The sequence below is a fragment of the Hemitrygon akajei genome, chromosome 30, assembly GCF_048418815.1.
Source record: "Hemitrygon akajei chromosome 30, sHemAka1.3, whole genome shotgun sequence".
NCBI classification, from domain to species: Eukaryota; Metazoa; Chordata; class Chondrichthyes; order Myliobatiformes; family Dasyatidae; genus Hemitrygon; species Hemitrygon akajei.
The window spans coordinates 2,305,610-2,322,806 of NC_133153.1; the positions used below are offsets into that span (position 1 = coordinate 2,305,610).

At 40.2% G+C, this 17,197-nt stretch overlaps 1 protein-coding gene across 7 annotated transcripts in view; it reads right to left on the reverse strand.

Moving 5' to 3' along the window:
- Positions 1 to 280: 280 nt before the first annotated feature.
- secisbp2l (SECIS binding protein 2-like) overlaps positions 281 to 17,197 on the reverse strand; it is a 197,699-nt gene continuing 180,782 nt past the window's right edge. For 6 of the 7 annotated variants that reach the window (XM_073032863.1, XM_073032859.1, XM_073032857.1 and 3 more), the window contains 2 exons: positions 4,692 to 4,908; positions 281 to 4,002 (listed from right to left, as the gene is read on the reverse strand). In XM_073032863.1, coding sequence (XP_072888964.1) covers positions 3,368 to 4,002; positions 4,692 to 4,908 — 852 coding nt within the window. In that variant the 3' untranslated portion in view covers positions 281 to 3,367. The remainder of the gene's footprint in view (positions 4,003 to 4,691; positions 4,909 to 17,197) is intronic. The other variant, XM_073032858.1, reaches the window with a different exon arrangement.

Genomic DNA, 17,197 nt, shown 5'->3' on the forward strand with positions numbered 1-17,197 from the left:
GCACAAGGAGATACTACTATTTTTTGACAGTAGATTGGAAAACAAAGTAATATGTTATAAATTTTCATCTTTGTTATTTTGTTTTCCAATCTATTATAAAACTATAAAAGCAAGCTGATTTGATAGAGTAATTGTACCTCAGGAGTAATTCATATTTATCCAGGCACACAAAAATAAATGTTCTGTAACCAAAGTTCAAAACAAATCTTAGACATCAGAGTCAATTTTTCAAAGCTGAATGTCCAAATAAAATTGGTAATGAATTACACAAAGCAAGGAAAATTTTATAATCAGTAAGTTTATTAGATACAGAAGGAAAAATTCTGATATTTACATAGTGCAAGTATAACATGTTAATTATGGAATTATGTACATTAAATGAAATGACATATGCTGGTCACACAAGCAAAAATACACATTATCCTTCATATTTCCAATTATCAAATTTCTGCAATTGCCTATTTTGAATTAGATTCCAAATGAAAACAATAAAATAGAAATCAAACTAGCATACAGGAAGAGGCACATTAAAGAATATTAACAGTCTGTTTTCAGAGCCTCTCAGGAGAAAATACAAATGTACAATTTAGCCTACAGCATAGATCAGACAAATGTTACGATTTTCATTCTTTATAAATCAAGGATCAGGTCACTTTACACAGTTGGACACATTTGGAATTCATGTAGTACTGAGTGCTAGAAGTCTAATAAATCCTATACTCACCCAACATAAGCTGTCCCAGGAATTTAACCAAACAGAAACATATCCTTTGCTATTCAAAATAAGATCAATGTACATGAAAAAAACTGGTTCCTACTAAGTGATAACAGCAACAATCACAAAGCTATCAACACTATTAGTACAATACAGCCTGAAATACAATGAATATTATGTTAGCTTTTTACCACCAACTTGATGGACCATCTTTGTTTATGTGTTAATACAAAGTTGAACCTAAACCCGCTCAGGGCACCTGCTTACAATAGAAAGGTGTTAAATTATAAACTAAGATAACAATCTTTGAAAGTCTTTTTGCATAATATATTATTCTTTATCATGAATTAAATACTAAAGATTATTTGAAAGTTGCCATTGTTCTGTATATGAATAGTTCTATTTTGGGTAAAAATTTACAAATGGAATTATGAAACAAAAAAGATAAGTATGTGAACTCTATAAAGATTAAAAAATAATTTCTTAAAGTTTTCTAGCACCAGATGTTGCTATATAGATCAAGTTGTGCACAACCTACTGGTGCCACAAGGAAGTACCAACTTCTGAACATCAAAATAATGCATTACTGTGGAATATTAAATATTGTATAACATCACCATACACCAGCAGAGTTCTTCCATCATTTCCATGAAGCAACAAAGTTTTCATTGTGAAAGTATTTTAAGTTTTTGCATATGAGAGTAGGTGAAAAATTCTCCCGTCAAAGTCCTGTACCATTTTGAATGAGATGTATTCTTCCATTTAATTTGGTTTCTATAAGCCACTATAAAAGTTTGTTCAAATGTGCAAGTTTTAGTGCTGCACAGTCTGTCAAAGGAAAACACTTTTAGACACCACCTGTCATTAAAGAAAACTTGCATTTAGTTGATGTGCATGACATAAATCCTGAAACTTCAATTTGAGCAAAAAATGCAAACAAAATTTAATTTCTTTACACCTAGACTTGCAACTAAAAGGTTTACTTTGTCAGTGTACAGATAGAGCTGAAGGTCTGATCTTAAAATGATTTTTATGACATATTTAAACTACTTTGCCCCTATATATTTGTATTTTATGACATCAACCTGCAACCAATATAGCACAACACAGATTTCCCATCACAATCATGATGCAATTAAAAGGATAGAGGTCTCATTTGCATTATCAAGTGCAGCTGATGAACACATTTAAGCTTAGGTGGATCTGTCTATGTTACCTTTGAACATTGGACCAATTTACAACTTAAAAATATACAAAAGAATCCCATTGCCTTTATTACCATGAAGAAGCTGCATTGAAGGAATAATTTACTGCTGTAAGCAACAGTGCAAGTAAAGTTTATAACTATGCAAATAGTCAAAAATGGTATTTAAAGAATACCTATCATGCAATCCAGAATTGCAAGCCTGATGCTACATAAAGGAACCATAATTAAGACAGAACAGCTATTGTACACTTGATGTTGTGTAAATGTGTTGTACAAGGTAACAAAATTTCACCTGTTCATGTCAATTAAAATGAACTAGTTTCTAGTATATCCCATGCACACACATGGCCAGCTGTCATATTATTTTCCAGGTTCCAGTCCAAAACATTTTGGATGGCAGCAAAGTAGTAATATCCATATAGAAAAGGCCAATAAAGAGCTGTATAACATCCATTTTATCAACTTTCCCTGAAATCAATTATACAATGCTGATATAAGGAAATTCATATTAGGTCCAAGAAATGCTTTTAAAAAACACAAGTAACATTAATTTCATTAGATAGAGGTATGGTTACATGCATCCATCAATTAGGTGCCACATATTGCACAATGCAGATCACAAATCACAGTTGTGCAATGAGTATATCTCTTAGAAACATCACCATTTTGCTGTTTAAATTGTGTAGAGATTTTTTTAAAAATATCAGTCAAATTATTTTCTGATATAAAACTACTGTCACACAAGAGACTGGATTTCTTGTAAACAAAACTGCTGGCTTTTTCCTCCTGTCAACATATTTTACATTTTCTCCAAAGATTCAGAAAAAACTTTCATAAACCATCTAGAAAAACATTTCATGTTTGACAAAGACACTGAGGTTAGGGTCAGTAGAGGACAGATTTTGAAAAGACAGAATTTTTCAATATGTGACTTTATGATCTATCCGTACAAGTGAAATTGAATTAAGTTATAAACAGCAGACTTTTACTATTTGTTCCTATACATGTTCCTGAGGTCAGTGATGTTTTGTTTACAGTAACTGGGATAGACTCAATGATTGCTCAAAAAAACTACAGTTAGGTATTAATATTAATGATCATCTTTATAATTTGATCCAATTAAGTGCTAACAATGGTTAAGTTGGTAGGTGGGGATATATATATTTACCAAGTCCAAAGGAGAAATAAATCCAACAGAAAATGCCAAATATTGAAGAATATTTTTAAGCATTTTATGTCTAATGCCTTTGGTTTCTAAATTTGCACATCATATTCTTACTGTTTGAAATAAATTTATACTTTCCACTACATTTGAACCCATTTTAAACAAAGCATTACCATTAGTGGGATTAAAATACTTTTAACAGTTACATTTGCTTGTGTATTTTTGTAATTTCATGAGTTTACCAGAAAACAACCAATCTGCTGGTCTGGGGCTGCAATTATTAGATGTCTCTCTCTGCTTCTCCAGGTTGAGAGCCCTCACTCTCTGCGATCGCATCTGCTTGCTCCACCATTTCGTGTTCTTCTGCATCACATTGCCCACTGTGATCTTCCTCTGTACCATCAATATTTTTGCTAAGCTGCAAAGTTTCCAGTGTCTTCTGTGCTTCTGATACCCAATCATCAATTCTACTGCTAAGTGTTACCACAATAGCAACAGGTTCAGGGATATCATCTTCTTCCTCCTCGTCCTCCTCATCCTCCTCTTCATCATCATCTCCCTCCTCCTCAAGCATGTCTGGTACAAGAGTACTTGTGGTGCTAATCATGGAGGAATTAAGAACATCCCTGCAGCTGCCATCAAGTGACCCAGTCTCAGTACTTTGCTGAGAGGCCCACTCTAACATATCATCAGCTTTTCCATCTTCCTTGTCTGAACCAGTGGGCTTTGTTGGATGAGATATCTGACCCATAGAGGAAGTACTTGCTGTTCCCAAGACAGTTTTGTTAGCATTGTGAGAAACTGCCGGAAAACCTGTGGACTTCTGCAGGACGATAGTTGCACTTGGTATGGTTTTCTCTATCTCAGAACCATCAGCTGCATCAGTAGCCTCCACCATGTTCCGCCAGTTTGTTTCTTAAAAACAAATACATTTTATGATTAAAGATTAACATTAGATAACAAAACGAAAAATACAAGTCCCAAATGTAGAGAAATAAATAATTTTAGAATTAGATCAATCTTTAGATTATGTAGCTTTAACGTACAGTCCATCAGGGACAAACAGGTTGCTCTATGGATGCTGTGGATAGTGGGATATAGATCAGTTGTAGATATGGGTAAAGAAATGGCAGATGGAATTTAACCAGTCAAATGTGAAGTGTTGCACTTTAGTCAAACAAATGTAAAGAAACAGTACACTGTTAAGGGGAAGGCCTTAACAACATTGATGAGCAGAGGGACATTGGGAAAGAAGCTTATAGCTCCCTGAAAGTAGTTACACAGGTTGATAGGGTGGTTAATAAGGCATATGACATGCTTATCTTTATTAGTTGAGGCATTGAGTTCAAAGTCAGTAAGTTTTTTGCAGTTTCATAAAACTCTAGTTAGGCTACATCTAGTGTACTGCATACAGTTCTGGCCACCTAGTATAGGAAGGTTCTTAAGGCTTTGGAGATGGTGCAGAAGAGGGTTACCAAGATGCTGCTTGGATTAGAGGGCAGGTGCTGTACTTGAATAGGGGCCATCACATTGGCTATCTCATTGCACAAGAGTTTTGCTAATACTTCCAAGTTGGCAAAATAATCTGAAGAGTAGTCACTCACCATATTCCTTCTCGTTTACTTCGGAAATAGGCTCAGATATCACACTACAAAATGAAATGGCACTCGCTGCAGAAGGGTTACGAGAATGGCCCATGTGTGGAACTTTCCTGGTGTGCTTCAGTGCCTCCTCAGCTTGTTCCTGCTCCAAGGCTGTTACCATATCACGGTAAGCTTTACGGGCCTCCTCTGTTAATGCCACCAGTTTATTAAACAAATTCTAAGCAAAAAAAAAATCACACAATTGTTCATTTGAAATTGCAATAATAATGCTTACTGATAAAAGTGGTAACAGGAAAATAAGTAGGATATATCAAACCAATGTCCTTGGCTGCTGTACTGTCTGTGTACAAAATGTGCTCTGATGGCTGAAGATGGTATTTATGGAAGCTTTATATCAGAAGTACTGGAGGCTCAAAAGTTAATACAGGTCAGCAAAGACAGCAATTAACAGGTGTGTGGAGTTACTGAAGGACAATATACATCCAAACTTATGGATGAAGATACAAGGGGGAAATTGTAGTAAAAGTTTAACATACAAAATTACAGCACAGTACAAGCCCTTCTGTCCATGATGTTGCTCAACCTTTTAACCAACTAAGATCAATCTAACCCTATAATCTTACATGCCCCTTCATTTTCCTATTGCCCATGTATCTATCTTAAGAGTCTCTTAAGTGTCCCTTATATATCTGCCTCCACCACCACCTGTGGCAGAATGTTCCATGTACCCACTGCTCTAAGTGTAAAGGACTTGGGTCTGACATCCACCACCTTAAAATGATGCATCCTTGTATTAGCCATCTCTTCCCAGGGAAAAAGTCTGGATCTATGAGTCCTATCATATTATATGCCTCTATCGAGTCTCCTTTCATCCACCTTCAATCCAGAGAGAAAAGTCCTAGCTCATGTAGCCTATCCTCATTTGACATGCCCTCTAATCCAGGTAGTATTCTGGTTAAATCTTTTCTGCACCCTCTCTAAAAGCTTCCAACATTCTTCCTATAATGAGGAGATCAGGACTGAATGTAATATTCCAAGTGTGGTCTAACTTTTACAGACCTGTATAACATTATCTCGTAGTACTTGAACTTAAGTCCCTGACTAATGAAGGCCAACACATCATATGCCTTTCTCAACAACCCTATCAACTTGCCAGGTAACTTTGAGGGATCTATGGACATGGAACCCAAGATCCCTCCGTTCCTCCACACTGCCAAGCAGCCTGCCTTTAACTCTGTATTCTGCCAAATTTGACCTTCTAAAGTGAATCACTTCACACTTTCCTGGGTTGAACACCATGTGCCACTTCTCAGCCTAGCTCTGCATCCTATCAATGTCCCGTTGTAACCCACGACAGCTCTCCACGCTGTTCACAACTCCACCAACTGTTGTGTCATCTGCAAACTTCACTGGGCAAACCAATTCTGAATCCACACAGTCAAGTTTCCTGGATCCCATGCCTCCTGACTTTCTGAATAAGCCCACCATGGGGAACCTTACTAACGACTTACTAAAATTAATATACACCATATCCACTGCTCCACCTTCAATGTGCTTTTTCACATACTCAAATGATTCAGTCAGACTCAGGAGACATGACCTGTCCCTCACAAAGCCATGGTGTCTATCCCTACACACTCAATGCTTAAAAACAACTTATTTCCCTCTGCCACCAGATTTCAGAGTGGACAATGAATCGGTGTACACTACCTCACAATTATTTTTTACTCTCTTTGTAAAGTACTATTTAATACACATTTTTATTGTATGGATTTTTATGTTTTGTACTGCACTGTTGGTACATGACACATTTATTATATTTTTCATTTAGCGATACAGAGCAGAATAGGCCCTCCTGGCCCTTCACGCTGACCGCCCAAAAACCCCGATTAATCCCAACTTAATCATGGGATAATTTACCTACCCCGTATGTCTTTGGACTATGGGAGGAAATTGGAGGACCTGTAGAAAACCCACACATTCCACAGAGTGGACGTACAGAGTCTCCTGACAGAGGATGCCAGGACTGAACTCTGAATTCTGATGCCCCGAGCTCCAATAGCATCACGCTAACTACCATGGCACTTTACATTTCAGTGACATTAACTTGATTCTGCTTCCTCATCAGACTACGCTTCACCAAATACTGAAAAATCCTGTCTCTTAAGATTCTCTTCCAATTCTCCACCATTGAAGTAAGACACAATGGTTTATAATTCCCATGGTTATCCCAACTCCCTTTCTAACATATAAACGTAGAAAGCCCACAGCACAATACAGGCCCTTTGGCCCACAATACTGTACCGAACATGTACTTACTTTAGAAATTACCAATGGTTACCCATAGCGCTTTATTTTTCTAAGCTCGATGTACCTATCCAGAAGTCTATTAAAAGACTCTTTCGTATCTGTCTCCACCACTGTCGCTGGCAGCCCATTCCATGCACTCGCCACTCTCTACGTAAAAAACTTACCCCTGACATCTCCTCTGTACCTACTTCTAAAAGCACCTTAAAATTGTGTCCTCTCATGCTAGCCATTTCAGCTCTAGGAAAATGCCAATTTCCCTTGGGATCAATAAAGTATGTCTGTCTGTCTGCCTGTGACTATCCACACGATCAATGCCTCTCATCATCTTATATGCCTCTAACAGGTCACTTCTCATCCTCCGTCGCTCCAAGGAGAAAAGGTCGGGTTCATTCAACTTATTCTCATAAGGCATGCTCCCCAATCCAGGCTACATCCTTGTAAATCTCCTCTGCACCCTTTCTATAGTTTTCACATCTTTCCTATAGTGAGGTGACCAGAACTGAGCACAATACTTCAAGTGGGGTCTGACCAGGGTCCTATACAACTGTAACATTACCTCTCGGCTCTTAAACTCAATCCCAATGCATCGTATGTCTTCTTAACCAGAGTCAACCTGCACAGTAGCTTTGAGTGTCCTATGAACTTGGACCCCAAGATCCCTCTGATCCTCCACACTGCCAAGAGTCTTACTTTTAATACTATATTCTGCCATCATATTTGACCTACCAAAATGAACCACTTCACACTTATCTGGGTTGAACTCCATCTGCCACTTCTCAGCCCAGTTTTGCATCCTATCAATGTCCTGCTGTAACCTCTGACAGCCCTCCACACAATGCCCAACCTTTGTGTCATCAGCAAATTTACTAACCCATCCCCCCACTTTCTCATCCAGGACATTTATAAAAATCACAAAGAGAAGGGGGTCTCAGAACAGATCCCTGAGGCATACCACTAGTTACCGACCTCCATGTAGAAAATAACCCATCTACAACCACTGTTTGCCTTCTGTGAGCAAGCCAGTTCTGGATCCACAAAGCAAGGTCCCCTTGGATCCCATGCCTCCTTACTCTCTCAGTAAGTCTTGCATGGCATGTCTTGCTGAAATCCATATACACTACATCTACTGCTCTTCCTTCATCAATGTGTTTAGTCACATCCTCAAAAAATCCAATCAGGCTCGTAAGGCACTACCTGCCTTTGACAAAGCCATGCTGACTATTCCTAATCATAGTATGCCTCTCCAAATGTTCATAAATCCTGCCTCTCAGGTTCTTCTCCATCAACTGCCAACCACTGAAGTAAGACTCAGTGGTGTATAATTTCCTGGGTTATCTCTACTCCCTTTCTTGAATAAGGGAACAACATCTGTAACTCTCCAATCCTCTAGAACCTCTCCCATCCCCTTTGATGATGCAAAGTTCATTGCTAGAGGCTCAGCAATCTCCTTCCTCACTTCCCACAGTAGCCTGGGGTACATCCCGTCCAGTCCCAGTGACTTATCCAACTTGATGCTTTCCAAAAGCTCCAGCACATCACCTTTCTTAATGTCTATATGCTCAAGCTTTTCAATGCACTGTAAATCATCTCTACAATCGCTAAGATCCTTTGCCATAGTGAATACTGAAGCAAAACATTCATCAAGTACCTCTGCTATCTTTCCGGTTCCATACACACTTTTCCACTGTCACACTTGATTGGTCCTATTCTCTCACATCTTATCCTCTTGCTCTTCACATACTTGAAGAATATCTTGGGGTTTTCTTTAATCCTGCTCCCAAAGGCCTTCTCATTGTCCCTTCTGGCTCTCCTAATTTCATTTTATTCTCCTTCCTGCTAGCCTTATCATCTTCTCTATCTATCATTACATAGTTTGTTGAACCTTTCGTAAGCTTTTCTTTTCTTCTTGTCTAGATTTTCAACAGCCTTTGTACACCATGGTTCCTTTACCCTACTATCCTTTCCCGTCTCATTGGAACGTACCTAGGCAGAACGCTACGCAAATATCCCCTTAACTTCTGCCACATTTATAACCATATAACAATTACAGCACGGAAACAGGCCATCTCTGCCCTTCTAGTCCGTGCCGAACGCTTGCTCTCACCTAATCCCACTGACCCACACTCAGCCCATAACCCTCCATTCCTTTCCTGTCCATATACCTATCCAATTTTGCTTTAAATGACAATACTGAACCTGCCTCTACCACTTCTACTGGAAGCTCATTCCACACAACTACCACTCTGAGTAAAGAAATTTCCCCTCATATTACCCTTAAACTTTTGCCCCCTAAGTCTCAACTCACTTCTTGTTTGACTCTCCCCTACTCTCAATGGAAAAAGCCTATCCACGTCAACTCTATCTATCCCCCTCATAATTTTAAATACCTTGATCAGGTCCCCCCTCAACCCTCTGTGCTCCAAAGAATAAAGACCTAACTTGTTCAATCCTTCCCTGTAACTTAGGTGCTGAAACCTAGGTAACATTATAGTAAATCTTCACTGTACTCTCTCTATTTTGTTGACATCTTTCCTATAATTCGGTGACCAGAACTGTACACAATACTCCAAATTCGGCCTTAGCAATGCCTTGTACAATTTTAACATTATATCCCAACTCCTATACTCAATGCTCTGATTTATAAAGGCCAACATACCAAAAGCTTTCTTCTCCACCCTATCCACATGAGATTCCACCTTCAGGGAACTATGCACCATTATTCCTAGATCATTCTGTTCTACTGCATTCTTCAATGCCCTACCATTTACCATGTATGTCCTATTTGGATTATTCCTACCAAAATGTAGCACCTCACATTTATCAGCATTAAACTCCATCTGCCATTGTTCAGCCCACTCTTCTAACTGGCCTAAATCTCTCTGCAAACTTTGAAAACCTACTTCATTATCCATAACGCCACCTACCTTAGTATCATCTGCATACTTACTAATCCAATTTCTGCCATATGTTCTGCCTGAGAACATCTGTCCCCAATTTATGCTTCCAAGTTCCTGCCTGATAGCTTCATATTTCCCCTTACTCCAATTACAGTTGGCCCTCCTTATCCGCAGATTCAACCAACCAAGAATCGCAAAAACCCGGAAGTGCTCTTCCAGCACTTGTTGTTCGAGCATGTACAGACTTTTTTCCTTGTCGCTATTCCCTAAACAATGCAGTATAACAACCATTTTACATAGCATTTACATTGTATTAGGTATTATAAGTAATCTAGAGATGATATAAAATATATGGGAGGATGTGCATGGGTTATCGTGCATCAGGATCGAAAAAAAATGGAAGTTCTCTTACTAAGTAAGTCAGAACAGGTACATCTGGTATTATTTAGCGTCAGTTTAGTCCAATGTTTGTCTTAGTATATAATATATATTTTACCTTTCTATGCATACTAAACACTTAAGAACGTATACTTCAGCGCCAGGCTCGGGAACGGAAGTTCTCGGGACTCGGGACAGATCGCTCCTGAGTGCGCTCTCCACCGTGCCGGGTTGATGTGGAGGATCAAACACCCAAAACCCAATAATTAAACCACTGCATTGCTTAGTAATAATTGTAGCTTTCATCTGGGCAGAGCCTTTCTCGCTTTATCCTTTAAAATTGTTCCGATCGTTGACCAATGTAGCCTAACGCTTTTCCAGTGACTGATGGCATTTCACCTCTTTCCGATCGTTTTATTATTTCCGCTTTATTTTCAATCGTGATCGTGATTATTTTCATGAACAGAAACACTGCGCATTCATAGCTCTGGCACCAGGTCCTAATGTCCACAGCATTGAGCAGGTTAAATAAGGTCTGGGGTTCCACTGGGTCCTAAGGTCCACCGCATTAAGACAGGTTGAATAAGGGACTTGAGCATCTGCAAATTTTGGTATACGCGAGGGGTCCCGGAACCAATCCCCCGCGGATAAGGAGGGCCAACTGTAAATGCTTTCACGACTTGTCTGTTCCTATCCCTCTCCAAAGCGATGGTAAAGGAGACAGAATTGTGATCACTCTCTTCAAAATGCTCTCCCATTGAGAGATCTGACACCTGACCAGGTTCATTTCCGAATACCAGATCAAGCACAGCCTCTCCTCTTGTAGGCTTATCTACAGATTGCGTCAGGAAACTTTTCTGAACACACCTACCAAACTCCACCTCCTCTAAACCCCTAAGCTCTAGGGAGATGCCAATCAATATTTGGGAAACTAAAATCTCCCACAACAACCCTGTTGTTATTATTATACCTATCCAGAATCTGTCCCCCTATCTGCTCCTTGATTTCCCTGTTACTATTGGGTGGTCTATAAAAAACACCCAGTAGAGTTATTTACCCCTTCCTGTTTCTAAGTTCCACCCACAGAGACTCAGTAGATAATTCCTCCATGACTTTCTCCTTTTCTGCAGCCATGACACCATCTCTGATCAGCAGTGCCACACCCCCAGCTCTTCCGCCTCCTTCCCTGTCCTTTCTGAAACATTCAAAGCCTGGCACTCTAAGTAACCATTCCTGCCCCTGAGTCATCCAAGTCTCTGATTTCAAGGTCACAACATAATAGCTTCTAGTACTGATCTGCGCTTTAAGCTTATCTGCTTTGTTTATGATGCTTCTTGTGTTAAGACACATCTCAAACCATCGGTCTGAGCACATCCCTTCTCTATCACCTGCCTATCTTCCCTCTTGCACTGTCTCCGAGCTTCCTCTATTTGTGAGCCAACTGCTCCTTCCTCTGTCTCTGCAGTTCATTTCCCACCCCACAGCAATTCTAGATTAAACTCTCCCCAGTAGCCTTAGCAAACCTCCCTGCCAGGATATTGGTCCCCCTCAGATTCAAGTGCAACCCATCCTTTTTGTAAAGGTCACACCTGCCGCAGAAGAGGTCCCAATGATCCAGAAATCTGAATCCCTGCCCACTGCTCCAATCCCTCAGCCACGCATTTATCCTCCACCTAACTCTATTCCTATACTCACTGTCATGTGGCACAGGCAGTAATCCTGAGATTACTACCTTGATGTCCTGCTTCTCAACTTCCTTCCTAACTCCCGATATTGTGTTTTCAGGACCTCCAATCTTTTCTTCCTATGTCCTTGCTACCAATATGTACCATGACCTCTGGCTGTTCACCTTCTGCTTCAGGATATCAGAAACATCCCGGACCCTAGCACATGGGAGGCAAACTACCATCTGTGTTTCTTTCCTGTGTCCACAGAATCACCTGTCTGACCCTCTAATTAGAGAGTCCCCTATCACTACTGACTTATTCTTTTCCCTACCCTGAGCCACAGGGTCAGACTGCGCCAGAGGCACGGCCAATGTTGCTTCCCCCAGGTAGGCTGTTCCCCACCCCCCCCACCCCATCAGGACTCAAACAGGAATACTTATTGTTAAGGGGGACAGGCACAGGGGTATTCTCTAGTATCTGTTACCCACTTATCTGTCTCCCAAGTCTCCTTGAAAACTACTTGCCTATAGCTCCTCTCTAGCACCTCCTCATTTTCCATGACCAGACAAAGGTCATTGAGCTGCACCTCCAGTTCCCAAACCTGTTCCCCAAGGAGCTGCAGCTTGACGCACCTAGTGCAGATGTAGCCGTCTGGAAGGCTCGGAGTCTCCTGGACTTCCCATATCTGACACCCAGTACAGACATTCTGTACTTCATGTTTCTATTCCTCACTGGAAATTTACCTCGCTTTGACCCCTTATCACCAAAGTCCGAATGAGCCAAAGCCCTACTACTCTGCCACAGAGCACTCCGTCGATGACCGCTTCACTAGGCAGTGTCTCCCTTTTATGCCCGAACATTCCCTGCTATTTAACTCATGATTGGTGCTCCGGTTAAAGCCGCTTTAGAAATTGTAGAGAAAATAAACTTCCAAATATGTTTCCGTACAGAACACAACCAAAACATATGCATCAATGTAGCTGTCTCGGTTTTACATCTGTCACACTAACAACATTAGAAAACATTTCAGACAGTCTCTCCTTTGTTAAATAGTAACGATGTACAATTTTAAATTGAATTAGAGTGATTGGCACAGATTGAAGAAGAGTTAACCAACTTCAAAATCCGCAACCAATCTTTTGTTATCAGGGTCATGTTAAGCTCTCTCTCCCAACCTTGTTTTATTTGGTATAGTCCCTCAATATATTCATGGTATTTCTCCATCAGACCAACATGTAATTGCATTTGTTACATTATTGGCCAGAAGGGCTATTTTGTTGAAATGGAGATATTTCTGCTCCTACTTTGATACAATGGCTCTCTCAGGTGATGTTATGCCTTAATTCAGAGAAAATCAGAAGATGAATTTTCAATCCTCGATTTGATTTTGAGAAAAGGTGGGGTTCATTCGCCCGCTACTTCCATTTGATTTGAGTTTAATATGGTTTCCTTCCAATTTTTTTTGTGGATTTGAGTTGGCGGATTGATTTTTTTTTTCTGTGGAAGCTTGTAAGATGTATAGGGGTTGTGCTCCCATTGGATTTTTTTTTTTGTTTTCTTTCCAGTTAGTAGGGGTATTTTTTGATTAGTAAGAGGGGTTCTTTTTTTTTCCTTCTTTTTCTTTCCAAAAAAAAATTAACACTTTATTTTCTCTATTATTGACATATTGCTTAGGTTTGTTAATCAATTATTTGCTAATTTAATTCTTTATTGTATATAATGACATATTGACTTAATGTATCTTTTTTGTTAATCTCCAAAAATAATTAATAAGAAGATTTTAAAATGAAAATGAAATCCTTCTTGGTAAAGTTCATGTTGACGCCACTGATAGACAACATACAATGGATTTCTTAATTTTTTGAACAATCATCTGGTTCTATTCCTGTGGTCAGTGAGGACACAAAGATCACAGCAATTTTTTCCCCTCATCCAGAACTCTCAAAATCACGGATGATAAAAATTTTGGCAAAATTACAAGTGGAGTCTGGAGAGATTACGAAAATAACTTTGTTATTTGTTTCTTTCTTTACTGGATGAAATAGTTTTGCTCCAAAGTAGAGAGGGTTGGATTGTATAATACAGGAACATTATCCTGAGAATTAGTTTATTAGCCCTTGGGAAACAGCAATACATTGGAAAAAAATTCAAATATTTTCAAGTTTTGATAGGTATTCCAGCCTAATGAGAACCAAGTTGCAAATTTGGAATGGCAGTAGTATCACAGTCGATGACTATTTCAAGTCAAGTCACTTTTATTGTCATTTCGACCATAACTGCTGGTACAGTACATAGTAAAAATGAGACAATGTTTTTCAGGACCATGATGTTACATGACACAGTACAAAAACTAGACTGAACTATGTAAAAAAAAACAACACAGAGAAAGCTACACTAGACTACAGACCTACACAGCACTGCATAAAGTGCACAAAAACAGTGCAGGCATTACAATAAATAATAAACAGGTCAATAGGACAAGGTGTCAGGCCAGGCTTCGGGTATTGAGGAGTCTGATAGCCTGGGGGAAGAAACTGTTACACAGTCTGGTCGTGAGAGCCCGAATGCTTTGGAGCCTTTTCACAGACGGCAGGAGGGAGAAGAGATTGCATGAGAGGGGTGCATGGGGTCCTTCATAATGCTGTTTCCTTTGCGGATGCAGCGTGTAGTGTAAATGTCCGTGATGGCAGGAAGAGAGACCCCGATGATCTTCTCAGCTGACCTCACTATCCGCTGCAGGGTCTTGCGATCCGAGATGGTGCAATTTCTGAACCAGGCAGTGATGCAGCTGCTCAGGATGCTCTCAATACAACCCCTGTAGAATGTGATGAGGATGGGGGGTGGGAGATGGATTTTCCTCAGCCTTCGCAGAAAGTAGAGATACTGCTGGGCTTTCTTTGCTATGGAGCTGGTGTTGAGGGACCAGGTGAGATTCTCCGTCAGGTGAACACCAAGAAACTTGGTGCTCTTTACCATCTCTACTGAGGAGCCGTCAATGTTCAGTGGGGAGTGGTCGCTCCGTGCCCTCCTGAAGTCAACAACCATTTCTTTTGTTTTGTTCACATTAAGAGACAGGTTGTTGGCTCTGTACCAGTCCGTTAGCCGCTGCACCTCCTCTTTGTAAGCTGACTCGCTCTTGCTGATGAGACCCACCATGGTCGTGTCATCGGCGTACTTGATGATATGGTTTGAGCTGTGTGTTGCAGTACAATGATGGGTCAGCAGAGTGAACAGCAGTGGACTGAGCACGCAGTCTTGGGGAGGCCCCGTGCTCAATGTGATGGTGTTGGAGATGCTGCTCCCGATCCGGACTGACTGAGGTCTCCCAGTCAGGAAGTCTAGGATCCAGTTGCAGAGGGAGGTGTTCAGGCCCAATAGGCTCAGCTTTCCAATCAGTTTCTGAGGGATGATTGTGTTGAATGCTGAACTGAAGTCTATGAACAGCAATCGAACGTACGTGTCTTTTTTGTCCAGGTGGGTTAGGGCCAGGTGGAGGGTGGTGGCAATGGCGTCATCTGTTCACAAACTGCAGGGGGTCCAGTGAGGGTGGCAGCAGGGTCTTGATATGCCTCATGACGAGTCTCTCGAAACACTTCATGATGATGGATGTAAGTGCAACGGGATGGTAGTCATTTAGGCAGGACGCTGAAGACTTCTTCGGCACGGGGACGACAGTGGCGGCCTTGAAGCATGTTGGAATGTGCATTTTAATAATTAATTTGGAAACTAGAGTTAAAGGAATGAGAAATTGGCTAAAGAAGAAACTGTATATTGATAAATGTTGACAGCTGAAGGGAGACAAGAGAGGAAGTGGATGGTTTTTGGCCAGTATACAATCAGTGGCTGAGGGCCAGTTTGTGTGTTTAAGTGGCCTGAAAAAAATGTTAAGTACCTTCCATGATCTACACTGTTAACCACTTTTATGTTTCATTCTATCTTCAAACACTAACATCAGAAATGTATTTCTATCACCCTTGATCCTTTTCATGGCTCGAAAAAACCTTCATGAAATGTCAAAACCTTACTGGGAGTACAATGAGAATGGCAGATCAAAAGCCAATTCTCCAATTGTAGGCAACCTCTGGAACTATTCTTAATGAAAGTGAATCGTCAAGATAACAGAAAAACTTCAGATTAGAGAAATGTTCAAGCAGATGTTTTAAACAATGTGCATTTCAATATAGTTAAATATTCATGTTTCAATATTCTGAATATTCATTTAGTTACACTAAAAAACTTCAATGACTTTTTCTCTCCCCTACTGGGGCAGTCTTTTTTTACCTCCTTTGCATGCTTCAGTAATTTACTGTGAAGTGTTTCACAGCATTATTAATAGAAGAAATCAGATCAAGAAATCATTTTTTATGTTTTACAAAGAATTTGTTACACACAATACAGTGTTACTGAAGATAAAGGAAAGCAATTTGTAAGACTGTTGAGGGGAACTGCGATAGCCTACCTTGATAAAATGGTCTCGTGGCCTTGTTCCTATTTTTGTCCCTTTTAAATGTGATCTTACTTATTGCTGAGTGCACCTGGTACAACTGAGCTTCTCATTTTATAATCAACTATTGGAATTATGAGAAAAGATAAAATCATGGAAACCCAACAATCCCATTGCTCCACACCATGGAATTGACTCACCTGATTCCAGGATTGAATGGCTTGTAATATGAGCAGCATTTGATAGCTCCGGAACTGCATTCACTAGAATTCAAAAGAATGAGGGCTGACCTAATTGAAACCTATCAAATGGTGAAAGGCCTTGATAAGGGTGGATGTGGAGAGGATGTTCCCTATAGTGGGAGAGTCCAAGACCAGAGGACACAGCCTCAGAATAGAGGGGTGTCCTTTTAGAATGGAGATGAGGAGGAATTTCTTTAGCCAGAAAATGGTGAATCTGTGGAATTCACTGCCACAGGCAGCAGTTGTGGCCTAGTCTTTATGTATATTTAATGCAGAGGTTGATAGGTTCTTGATTGGTCGAGGCATGAATGGATAAGGGGGGAACGATAGGAGATTGGGGCTGAGAGGAAAAATGGATCAGCCATGACAGAATGGCAGAGCAGATTCGATGGGCCAAATGGCCTAATTCTGCTCCTACATCTTATGGTCTGGAAAAAGGACATGGCACTTTGTTGTTTTACTTTCAGCCACTTAAGTGGGCACTGCTTACATCAGGAGACATCAAGGGCAGCACAGTGGTGCAGTTAGTGGAGCTGCTGCCTCAAAGTACCAGAGACCCAGGAATAAT